Source organism: Diceros bicornis, chromosome 18 (assembly GCF_020826845.1).
Source record: "Diceros bicornis minor isolate mBicDic1 chromosome 18, mDicBic1.mat.cur, whole genome shotgun sequence".
NCBI classification, from domain to species: Eukaryota; Metazoa; Chordata; class Mammalia; order Perissodactyla; family Rhinocerotidae; genus Diceros; species Diceros bicornis.
The window spans coordinates 9,328,492-9,340,969 of record NC_080757.1 but is presented as its reverse complement, the minus strand read 5'-3'; the positions used below and the strand labels follow the sequence as shown (position 1 = coordinate 9,340,969).

Here is a 12,478-nt window from a genome sequence, read left to right as displayed (position 1 = left end):
GCTCTTGTCTAGCCGCTCAGGCAGATGAGCAGGGGTGGGGAGAGTCTCCCACTCAGGCCTCTGTTCCTCCAGCCAGCCCTGGGGACACGGGGCCTCTCAGCAAACGATGGCCTCTCCCCCTCTTTACACCCCCTCCCCTTCCTTTCCTTGACCTTGGGGTCAATAACTTTCCTGATCAGGATCAGTCCCTTCACGTGCGGAGAACTGGACGGGTTATCAACCCCGTCCTAGGGACAGAGTTCCTGCGTCCACAGCATGCTGTGACTTCGGGGCTTGGGTGTGAGTACAGGTGTTAGAGGGGCACGCTGGGGGCTGCCCCCAAAGGGAGGGCCGCCTGCGGGGGCAGGTAGTGGCAGGGCCCCGGCTGGTGGTGATGGCTGGGGGAGGCCAGCTGCCCACCCGCCAGCATTGCTCCAGCTCCAGGAAGCAGGACACAGGGCAGCCAGCAGCACGTGGCATGGTGTTTCAGAGGCTCACTGACCCTTCTTTGGGGGTCACTGGCCCCCTGGGGATCCTCCGATTTCCCCAGCCAGATGTGACCTCCCTCCTCGCTCCCCCCAGGAGTGCCAGCCCCATATGGAGGCCAGATGTGGAGCTGGGTCCGCGTGAGTCAGCCTGAGGTCGTGGAATGCGGGTGACCACCAGGTTGGGCAGGGAGGGCCAGTGGCCCCAGTGACAGCTGATCTGCAGGGTGCTGCACGGACAGGGCCTCCTGCCGCCCTTCCCAGCACAGCGGCTCCCGTCCCCACAGATGGGGCCGCCAGAGCCTGGGCCTCCCACCATTGCAGGGCCGTGAGCTCCACAGGGGCCTGCCCGGGGGTCTGGGCAGCTTCCGGCCCTCATCTGTCCCCCTCCCTGGAGCTTCCTCCTGTCTTCTTTCCTCACTGTTTTCCCTCCTCTGAACATCCTGCTTTTAGGAAGAGGGGTGGGTAGGGAAGGCTCAAGGGGGCTGTGAAAACCATCTAGTGAAAGCTGTCACCTCCCATTTCACAGATGGTGACACTGGGGCTCAGAGTGGGGCTGGGGGAGGCAGGCATCTGTCCAAGGTGCCCGGAGAGCTGGCGCAGAGTCAGGGTGGGGGCCACCAGCCATGCGTCCCCTGCAGCCAGGCAGCCCGTGCCTTCTCCCTGCTCGCCAGGATCACAGAGCAGGGAGATCTCTCCTGGCCCAGCTAGGCTCTGGTGGGCATTTTCCCCGTCGGGGTGGGTGTGGTGGGTCCTGACACCTCCCCCGCAGCCCGGGCATTAGTGCCTTTGACGCCGAGGACCCCAGCACGCCAGTGGCTCTTGCCTGGGCTTCCTCTCCGTGACCCACCCCGCAGTCTACACACACCTGCCAGCTCCCCCTTCCTCGTGGGGCTCAGGCCTGAGACGGGAGATGCGGGGCAGGCCCTGGGCAGCACCCTGGTGAGCTGCAGAGGCGGGCGTGACTTAAGACCAGGAACACCTTTCCCAGTGCTCACTGGCACCTGAGCGGATTCCCCAGGTGAATGTGGCTGGCTTAGGGTCGCCTCTGGGCTGTGGCCTCCCCCAGCAGGGCTCTGGTGCTCTGGTCTGGATCCTGCTTTGGTTCCTGTTTCAGAGCCTTTTGGGGGGTCTCCTTGGGGAAGCAGGTTCCATCCTTTGAGGGTGGTTTGACTTTTAGGAGCTAGAGCCGAGTGCAGTCTTCAGGGGGTGCACGAGGGGACCAGAGTAGCTCCTGGATGCCCCCCCTTCTAGGACAGGACTCCAGGCACCGTGTTCTGGGAGCAGGCCGGAAGCACCAGCCCAGCTGCAGCGGAGCGGCTGCTCTGCACTCTCTTGCAGGGGGGCTTGCTGGAGGCTGGAGCCTTGCTGGGGAAGAGGTTGTGGACAGGGCTGTTGTCTGGGGGGGCCTCTCAGGCCATACTCCCACTGTGGGGTGCGTGCAAATTTGCAGACAGAAGCACCCTCTACACCAGGCTGTCTGTGAGCCCTTGAGGTCACAGGGCCTGGAGGGACCTGGGGGTGATGAGGGGGCCTGGACCGAGGCCACATCAGGAAGGCCGACCCTCTTGCCTTCCCCTCCTCCAGAGGCCGGGACCACCATTGATGCTGAGGGCACCAGCCTGGGGGGGTTGGGGGGGCCACTCATTGCTCGACCTGCCCAGCTGGGTGGTTCCCAGCAGCAAAGCCAGCAGGCCTGCCCTGACCATTGCCCTCTGTGTGTGGGGGCCCAGGTCAGGGAACCAGATTGGGCTGCTCCAGCCAGCATGGGAGGCAGGTGTGGCTAGTGGGGCATCTCAGGAGGCTGTGTGAGGCCCTCCGGGAAGGGGAGCCTTGGTCATCCTCCAGGATGACATTCTGGCAGCTCTGACCATGCTTGTGGTGGGTGGGGGATGAGCACTGGATCAGGAGTCAGCCAGGCTGTTCAGTTCCTCCTGACTGGCAGAGGGAGGCAGCCTAAGGCTTCCTCCCGGGGCAGTGGGCTCTCTCTCCCTCGGGCTGCTTGGCAGGAGGGACCAGCCCCCGTTATGAGGGCACCCAGCTGGGGCAGGGCAGGGCCCAGGTCCACTCTGCTACCTGACCCTCTTGCAAAGCAGGGTGGCTGTCCCCTGATCTCGTCTCGCTTGCGAGCTGGGGGTGCAGATGGCGAGGCTAGACCATGACCAGGTCCAGGGAACGGGGCTGACGTCTTCCCAAGTTTGGCTCTCTGATTCCCAGATCTCTTGATGTCCCCCTCCTCCGAGGATCCCTGTGCAATCAGATGGTCTCAGGCACCCAATCCTTCTCCCTCCCAAGAAAAGAGCCTAAGCACAAGGACCTGGCAGGGGAAACTGAGGCAGCCTCCACATTGCTATTGGTTCCGAGAGAGGGAGGCATGCCATTACTTGTTTGGCTGAGGGGGCAAAGGGGGAACCTTCAGCCAGCCCTAAGTTGGGTGTCCCTACCTTAATCAAGGTCTGGGGTAGGGCCTTGGGGGAGTGGCAGGAGGTGCCAGCCCCAAGATTCCTGAGGATTCCCGGGGGGCGGATGGTGGCCGGGTCCAGCCACAGTGAGCCTACTGCCTTCCACCTCATTTAATGAAAACTGGGTGGAGGGGGCTGCCGTGACACCCCGTCCTGGCTGTGTCGGCCCTGCCCGCCTGCCCTGCACCCCCGTTCGGCACGCTTCGCTCCGTTTGCTTGCCCTCCCCCGCCAGCAGGGTAGCACCCTAGAACCAAGGCTTGGCCCTGCTCAGGGGTGTCTGTCCTTCCCAGGGGACTGGGAGCCATGTGGTCAGAGCTGCATTTTATGAAGCAGCTGCAGCTCGGGACACACTTTCTATCCGGGGAGATTTATGGGGCTGCGAGGTTTTAATGGTTTCTGTGGGGTTAGTGTCCTCCCCCGTTCGTCCTGGCCGCTGTTTCTGAGGCAGATGAGTGACAAGCCTTCCCTAGCTGGACCGGCCCAACAGGATGGTATGGCTGGGCGGGGGGAGGCCAGGGGCTGACCACCCAAGCCTCCCTGGGAGGGGCAGCTGCTGGGAAGCCCGTAAATCTAGGAGACCTCCCTGCAGAGGTGTCCCAGCGCTCGGGGCCTGTACTGCGGCCACTCCCCCAGGCCTGGCCCCCGCAGGTTGTCTGTCTCTGGCTGGGCCGGCAGATGAATGGGCAACAACTGTATACTCCTCACTGACCCAGCAGCTTTCCTAGAACCTGGCCCGGGCGGGCGGGAGCTTTGATTCCAGCAGGAGGTCCCCAAAACCTGCAAGTGGGGGCATCAGTCAGCTCGGAGCCAGCTCCTGCCATTAACTGTCCAAGGTGGTGGCAGTGCCAGGTCCTCGGAGGGCCCAGAGCTGGAGAGGGAGGGGGGAGGCAGGCTTTGAATGGACAGGGGCTCCGGACAGAGGACAGGGCTGCCGTAGGGCAGCGAGTCCCCCTTTGGAGGAATCCAAGTGCAGGATGGGACCTGGAGCTTCCCACTCCTCAGGTCGCCTTTGATGGCCTGGTAATTTCCCAGCGTTAGGGCTCTGTAGAGGTTGAGGCACCCTGGGAAGCATGGCCAGAGGTCTGCTCCTATGGAAGGACACACCTGCACTGTGGCCAGGGATGCGGCCAGCAGCAGCCAAGAGGACCCCCAGGGCTGGGCAGGGCACCCAGCCTGCCCAGGGCCTGCCTCCTAGGCCCCTGCCCCTTGGCCAGAAGCCACCCAGCTCTGGCACCGGCTGTTCTTGCTGACGTTGGCCTCCATGGGCCTGGCCCTCAGGCCCTCTTCTCGCCCCCGTGGGGTCACGGCCAGCCTCCAGAGCCAGGTGCAGGCCTCTGCCGAGGGACAGAGGAGCCTGTTTCCCCCAGCCAGAGCGGCAGGCTTGAATTAGAGCAGGGGGGTTCGGTCCTCGTAGCCCTGCTCTGGTGGCTAAGGAGGGTTCCTTGACGAAAGTCCTTCCTGGGAGCCACGGAATTGCTGCCCGGCCTGCCTGCAGGGTTTACTGCACAGAGATATGAGGCAGCCCAGGCACGCCAAGGCCAGGGACGAAGTGCAGCTTGGCCCCTAGGACCTGGAGGCTGACTCCTGCTCTCTGGAGACTGCGCAGAGGCGCGCTCCTTGCTTTTCCGTGGGCGTCTGCTCCATCCTGCAGACGCGCCTCCTCTGAGGCTTGCTTGGGGGCGCTCGTGGGTGCAACAGCTCTGCTGGGCTTTCTGGAGCCAGCCTCCCCTGTCCCACACCCCGATGCCTGCTGCTGCCCAAGAGCAGAGCCCCGGGGCAAGCACAGCAGCTACCCAGCCTGAGCCCTCATTTTGTGGGTGAGCAAGGGCTCCGGGGAAGAGGGGTGGACCGTTCACGGTGTGGACCCCGAGTGGGGCTGCTGACTCCTTGGAGAGGGGCCCGAAGCACCAGCAGGCTGGGGGCCGGGCTGCCCTTCCCAGCCAGCGTCTGCCGCAGCCACTGCCTTCTCTCCAGACAGAGAAGGGCACTCTGGCTTCACGCTGGGGACCCTCTTCCTGCAAACTAGTCTCTACTTTAAGGGGTCTCAGAGCGCCTCTTATCGCCCTGGTCTGATCTCATGGTCTGCCTTTCCGAGGGTCATCTCATCACCCTCATTTCCGAACACAGGATGGGGGATCCTCACCGGACCCCATGTTCTGGCCTCATTGAGGTCAGTTTAGGACGACATCAGTACGAAAGTAGGGCTTAGGCATGCTATGGGCTGAGGCTAACTGGCCGGGTGTGTGTGTCATGTGGGTGTCAGGGGCCCGCCCTCGGGGGCAGTGGCCCTAGGATGGGCAGAGCTGCCCACAGCCACTGTGCCCAGCTCCCAGCTGGGCAATGCCCCGGGCGCCCAGGAGACCCCAGTCATTCCCGGCTCCCAGCCAGCAGGGCGGCCGGAGGTGGCGCTGTCCCGTGCAGAGCCGTGCCGAGCGCGTTCCCTGAGCGTGCAGAGCGGGTCTGCCTGAGGGCCCTGCTTCAGTGTGGATTGTGCATATGTTCAGCTGTTGTGCGCGGCAGGGCCTTGGCCCGTGCACTGCGTGTGCAGCTCATACTTGGTGGGCTGTGTAATGTGGGAGGCGTTGCCAAGGGCAGCGGAAATGTGGAGTCTTTCCAGCATAATCACATGAGTCCTGCCACCACCCTCCCCTGCCCCTGCCCCCAGCCTGTGCCGTCCCACGTCGTGGCCAGGGAGCTGCCGGGGTGGGAGGAGGACAGGGGCCAGTGCTTTGTCCCAGCTGACCAGTGTCCACTGCTTTGGCCCCTGGATGCTCGAGGACAGCAAGGTGTCCGGGGGCAGGTACCCCCTTGGGGCTGCCTCCTCAGTGTTAAGCGCGCCCCCTTCAGGCCTGCGCTGGCCGTGCCTGGGGAAGTGGGGTGCCTTTGGATGCCCTGCCTGGTGTTCCAGGGCATTCCTTGAGGGGACGGGGAGCTCCAGGCCAGGGAAGGTGGGGCAGGCGCCGAGTCCTCTGCTGTGAAGGGCCGCATTCTTGCGGGGCCAGGGAGCAAGGAGGGCCAGCCCCGGCCTGAGCTTGCCCAGCCCGCTCTCTTCCCGGCGCAGCTGGGAGGTCCCGCCAGTTCTGCCCTCCCACCTGGCCCTGAGCTGAGGCCCAGCGTCCCCAGAGTCCTCGGTTCCAATGGCATGAGTCTGCTTGGGCTGTCAGAATAAAGTCCCACAGACTGGGGGCTTGAACAACAGACATTTATTTCTCACCGTTCTGGAGGCTGGCAGTTCAAGATCAAGGTGTTGCAGGGTTGGTGTCTTCTGAGGCCTCTCTCCTTGGCTCGAAGATGGCCGTCTTCTCGCTGTGTCTCCACGTGGTATTCCCTCTGTGTGTGTCTCTGTTCTGATCTCCTCTTCTTAGGACACCAGTCATACTGGAGGGCCCTCTCTAATAACTTTATCTTAATTACCTCTTTAAAGACCCTATCTCCAAATACTGTCACATTCTCAGGTACCGGGCGTTAGGGCTTCAACATACCAATTTTGGAGGGGACACGGTTCAGCCCATAACACCGATAGATGCTCAGTGCCTGGGATCAAAGCTGCGTTCTCCAGGAGCCCCAGCCACAGGCACCTTCTGCAGCATCCTTATCGGGCCACCTCTGCCCACCCGGCTGGGGTGACATTGTGGCTGGGCCAAGGGTCTGAGGTCCCACAAAGGGAGACAGCCGCATCCTGAAGGAGGCTCATTCTGTATTCAGCTCAGTCCTGAGGAGAGGAAACCCGGGCTCTTAGGGATGCCAGGGGTGGCTCCCCCATTGCTGAGGTGAGGGGCACTCAGTTACCACGGTGACCTCTGTCTGCACAGTCAGACACACTCGGCCCAGCCACTTCTCCGGGCTGGAGGGCTCCTCCACCCCCAGAGTTCACACTGAGTGTTGAGTCCCTTGGTGACAAACACATGGAAACGGTTGCCATGGCAGCCATTCTTTGGAGCCCTCAGACTGGAGTGCAAAGTTCAAGATGCCCAGGAACAGCTGAAATGAAAATATGGGAAAATCTGCCACTTCCCTCACTCCAGAAGGATGAGTCGGATGGTGTTTGATGCTCCCTGGGCCCAGCCATCCCTGCCCCTCCCCATCACCCTGGGCCCAGCATGAGCACAAGAGGGGAGCAGGGAGGGCCCTGGGATGAAGGTGGCCGAGTGGCCCCCAGAGACCTTGAGAGAGGCCAGCCAGCACGGGAGGCCAGGCCGAGCTGTGGGTGGGCCCAGGGCCTGCAGCTGAGTGGGCAGGTGATGACTGCTTGGCATCCCCGGGGACATGTCCTCGTGGCTGCTGGAGCCAGCGATCCTGCCTGTGTCTCAGTTTCTTCTCCTGAATCTGGAGAGGCAAACTCCTGCTTCTTTCCCAGGAGGGCTCACGTCCACTCAGGATGGGGACGATGGTTGAATTCCCCTTGAATGGAGGTTGGTGCAGCAGAGGCCTCTTCATTTATCCTCTGGAATGACTCTGGGTGCCCCCAGCAGTTCCTAAGTAGGCCCCATGGGGCTCTGGTGACCTGAGATGCACAAGCCAAAGGGTTCTGCAGTCAGAGTTGTTTGGGAAACCAAGACACATGCATACACACACACACACACAAAATTTGTAGATTAAAGGCTCTGAAAAGTCCTGCAGTAACGAAACCTGTTGACTTCGTTTAACCCGGTATTTCACAAACGTATTTGAACAAAGTTCCCCCATTTTTTTTAAAAAACACATTTCCTCCTATTTTATAACACCTGGTAATATCCTGCAGAAATGACATTTGTTAACATTGACTAGGGCACTGATTCTCAGTGAGTTCCCTGGATAGGCAGCATCACCACCACCTGGGAATTTGTGAGAAATGCATATTCTGGGGCCCCCTCCAGATCTATTGAATCAGAAGCTCTGGGGTGGGGCCCAGCCATGGGTGTTTGACAAGCCCCCCAGGGGGATTCTGATGCATGCTCCAGTTTGAGAACCCCTACGCTAGGGGAAACACTAGCAGGGAATTGGAAGAAAGGGGAATGGCCTTGGGGCTTTGCGGGGGGGGGGGGGGGGCAGCCTGGCAGGGATGGGAGGTGGGCTGTACAAGGACCCCAGACTCTGCTGTGGCCCCCTTGAAGGGCAGGTTCAGGGTGCTCTGCACCTGGGCGCTGAGATCCCATTAGGGTTTCTGAGATTGGGTCAAGGGCAAGGTTGTGTGTCTGGAGGTGTCATGAGGCTTGGTGGTCAGTGACTGGGGCCTTGGGAAATGCCCAGCAGGGCCACCTGAGGAGGTGCCCCCCCAGCCTGTGAGGAGTGGCCAGCACTTCTCCGAGGGCATCTGTCCTGGGCAGGTGGTCAGTTCCTACAGGCTTCCTCTGGCCTTCGTGGATCCTAAGAGGAGGCTTGTCCCCAAAGGCAGTGCTGAGTGGCACCTTCAAAATAGGCAGGAGGTGAGGCTTCGTGGAGCACTGGCCCTGGCCCAGGTATCAGCAGGTGGGGTTCCACGTTCAGCTTTGCCGCCACCCACCCATCACCCCGTGGGGTACCCTGTGCAGTCACTTTTCAGCTCTGGGCCTCCTCTTCCTTCTCCATCAAAAGGCTGCCCCATCCTCGGCCTCAGAGAGGGTGGGGGCAGGCCGGGCCGACCTGGCCACAGGAACTGGGGGCCCAGGCGGCACTCCCCGGCCTGTGGCCCAGCGGCCTGCCTGTGCTTCCTTGCAGCCGTCCAGATCCACATCCTGAAGGCGGACAAGGCGGGGGACTGGTGGAAGTTCACGGTGAACATCATCTCCGTGTACAAGCAGGGCACGAGCCGCATCCGCCGCGGTGACCAGAGCCTGTGGATCCGCTCGCGGGACATCGCCTGCAAGTGCCCCAAAATCAAGCCCCTCAAGAAGTACCTGCTGCTGGGCAACGCGGAGGACTCGCCCGACCAGAGCGGCATCGTGGCCGACAAGAGCAGCCTGGTGATCCAGTGGCGGGACACGTGGGCGCGGCGGCTGCGCAAGTTCCAGCAGCGCGAGAAGAAGGGCAAGTGCAAGAAGGCCTAGCGCGGAGGCGGCGGCGCGCCGGGCGGGCGGGCGGGCGGGGCGCGAGGGGCGGCGCGTCACCGCGGCGGCGTGGACTTGGCCCGCGACGCCTTTCCGCGGCGGGGGCGGGGCCGCGGCCGCGCGGGGCGGGGCGCTCGGCGGCCCCTCCCCTGCTGCCCCGCCCCCAGCCCCTCTGCGCGCCCCGGGCGGGAGCCGCGCGCGGGGTGGCGTGCGCCGCGGGCCGGGCCCTGGTGAGATGAGGACGAGACTTAGCTACCTCACGGGCTCCTTCCAGAGCAGAGACTGCTGCCCTGGGCCCGGCGGGGGCGCCGTGGAGGGGCGGGCCGCCTGACCCGGACCCGGGGGACGGGAGGGCGCAGAACCGCGCAGGGGGCGCCGCACCCGCGGCGCGTCGATGGTGATGGAGAAGGGGACGTGAGGAGAACTGTGAATTCTCAGGCCCGCAGCCTGGGCGGGGGACAGAGCAAGGCCGGCCAGACCACCACCCCCAAAACGAAAATTCCCTCCTTTTCCCTCTACCCTCCTTTGGGAATTCCCACAGGCCCCCTGGCTGTGACAACTTGGGCCCCATCGGGAGGGTCCTGGCTAGCATTTGGGGGAGATGGAAGCAGCGTGTCCAGTCAGCACTCCCCGTGCGGCCTGGTCTCCACTGCCACCTGCTGCATGGTCCTCCGGGGTGAGGTCTTGGGATGGGGTCCGGGGTTTGCCATCTGTGGAGCCTGAGGAGTAGAAGCCCCTGCCGGTGCCTGCCCCACCTAGCTGGGGCTTGGGTGCTGGCCCAGGCAGAGGGCAGTGGGCCCAAGGACACCCCTGAGAAGCCCAAGCCGGGTGGTCACTGCCTCATCCTGGAGCTGCCTGTTGGAGGAGGCATTGCGAAGGCAGAACCTCCCAGAGAGTTTCCTTTTTGGAAACTTGGAACCAGCCCCTTTATGACATTTTCCAGGGGAGGGGGAAGGGGCACTGGCTGGGTTTACAGCAGTGACACTATTTGTGTAATGACATCAGCTCCCACAAGGCTCCTCAGCAGTGTCAACAGCTGGGAAGGGCATGGAATGCAGGCTGCAGAGGCCGTCGGGCCTGGCTGGGGATAGGGGCTTGCTTGGGTTGGGACCGGGTTTGCTGGCTCAGCGAGGTGCCCAGAGCCATGCAGGCAGGGGCAGGAATGACCAGGTGCCTGCGTACCCAGGAAGCCATGACCACTTCCTGTTGCTCCTGGCTCTGCAAGGGAGGGGAGAGAGGCTGCTAGGTTGAGAAAGCCTGCTGCAGCCCCCCACCCTGGGACTGGCCCCCACAGAGAGGCTGCTAGGTTGAGAAAGCCTGCTGCAGCCCCCCACCCTGGGACTGGCCCCCACAGAGAGGCTGCTAGGTTGAGAAAGCCTGCTGCAGCCCCCCACCCTGGGACTGCCCCCCACAGCTGTCCTGGTCTAGCCTGGGCAGCACCTGGCCAGCTCCTTTCTAGCTGGCCCCTTTGTGGAGGCCTCCCATGCCCCCCGGTGTGGCCAGGCCCCCTCTCCAAAACTTCCTAGAGATGCCGTCCCCAAGCAGACAGCCCCCGACCCTTGTCCAGTTGCCTCTCACAGGGCCCATTCCTGTGCCCTGGGCCCTCTGCCTCCCTCCTCCTGAGCTCTCCGCACTGCCCAGGGGCCTCTGGCCTGTCCTCGCAGCCAGCACACTGCGTTAGAGGCCTGGCCCCCCTCAGTCAGGAAATTGGTGTCATTTCCCCTGGCGGAGTTTGGCTGCTCAAAAGGGTCACACCAAGTATCCTCGTGGTCTCGCCTCCCCCCGCCTCCCCGACTTTGGGCTGCGCCCCGGCGGCCATTACTGAGCACCTGCTCTGGGCGGGCACTTTACCCACGTGATCTCGTATTGTCCTCATGACAACCCTGGGAGCCAGGGGTTCGCACCCCATTTTCACCAGCGAGGAAACTGAAGCACATGTGCCCAGGGTCACCAGGCAAATAAGTGGCAGAGCTGGATTCCGACTCCAGAGCCGTGCTGCCCCCCCGCTGCGCGCTAGCTCTAACGCCCACCCCCTCAGTTCCTGAAGCAGGCTGCCAGGGGTGCTCCTGGGTGAGGTCCCGCTGAGACTCTGGCCCTGGCCACTGCGTCTAGCCTGGAGAGTGGAGGGAGGGGGGACACAACAGCACCTTCAGAGGTGGCAGCAAGAGTGGTGGGTGAGGCCGGGTGTACACTCGCCACAGGCAGCCCCGGAAACCCCAGGTTCCAGGAAGGCAAGGAAGGCAGGCCTTGGCTGAGCCTAAGACTTCAGAGGAAGGACGTTTGGCTGCCTGGGGGGTGTTTGGAGGGATTCCAGGAGAGACTGGCAGAGATGCTCACTGGAGCAGGGAGAAGGCAGAACTGCCCTAGGAAGGGGTAATTGTCTTCCCTGAATCCGGGCCCAAGGCCAGGAGCATGGGGACCACTCTCCAGTCAGCCAGCCCTCCTCTGATGTCCAGCGTGGTTTGCAGAGCACCACATTGGCATCTTGGAGGCCTCGGCATTTGCTGGCCCACAGTCATCAAAAGGCACTGGGCTAGGGCAGTTGTCCTGTCTGTTTATCCTGGCCTGGCTTCTCTGCCCAGCCCAGAAGAGCCGTAGCAGCCCCACCACTTCCCACCCTGGGTCTGAGTCTCACCCCATGTCCACTGAGGGGTCTACACTGGTGGTATCTGAGGTCCCAGCTCTGGAGCCAGTGGCCTGCCAAGCAACAATGCATCTTGCTTTCAGTTCAGCCAGCCTCCAGCCTCCAGCCTCACCCTCCTGCTCAGCACCCGGAGAGCAGAGGCTGTCCCATCCACCCTGGCCCCTGGGGAAAGTGCCAGGGCAGCCAGATCAGCCAGGTCGGGGTGAGGACACTGTTGGGACTTCAGTCATCGCAGGCTGCCTTCCCCATCTCACAGGCCCAGCCAGAACCCAGCCCCCCGCTCCTCTGAATCCAGCCACCAACTTCAGCAATGAGGACCCATCCTTGGGGAAGCACCCCACTTCCACCTCTGCCCCTCCCCAGGGGGAGCTGGGAATAGGAATTGAGGTGTTCTGGTTTGTACAGTTAGGAAGGGGTGTAAAATGGAACTAGATTTTGATTTTGAAGAGTGTATTAACCAGAGTTGTGATATGTAGGTGTTTGAAGAAAAACATACCAGATTAATCTTTTTTTTTTAAAAAAAAAAAAACATTCCCCAGTTGTCCTTTTTCTTACCTGCTGGGTGGTCTGGAACCCCTGCGAGTGGAGAGCCTGCTTTGCTGACACACAATAACGCTAAGATTGGGGTGGAGGGAAGCGGGGGAGGATGTGGGGCGGCCCCCGGGACTCCCTGCAGGCTGTGGCTTCTGTCCTGAGAAGGCGGGGTAGGAGGCTGCATCTTCAGGTTCTGACAAATGGGAAGGACACCTACAGTCCAAGTCAGGGAGGCTGGGAGCTGCCCCAAGGCCCCAGCGACCTCCTGGAACTCTGCCTCCACAGTAGCATGCAGGAAATGGGTACAGGCTTTCTGGGGTTTTCCCCAAGGTTGGAACCAGACTGATATCAAGGAGACCTTGAGAGAT

At 62.4% G+C, this 12,478-nt stretch overlaps 1 protein-coding gene across 1 annotated transcript in view; it reads left to right on the top strand.

The window, feature by feature from the left end:
- The window catches only part of NTN1 (netrin 1), a 175,390-nt gene extending 166,437 nt beyond the window's left edge, over positions 1-8,953 (top strand). The window contains exon 7 of the mRNA XM_058559727.1: positions 8,604-8,953. Coding sequence (XP_058415710.1) covers positions 8,604-8,932 — 329 coding nt within the window. The 3' untranslated portion in view covers positions 8,933-8,953. The remainder of the gene's footprint in view (positions 1-8,603) is intronic.
- Positions 8,954-12,478: the final 3,525 nt, after the last annotated feature.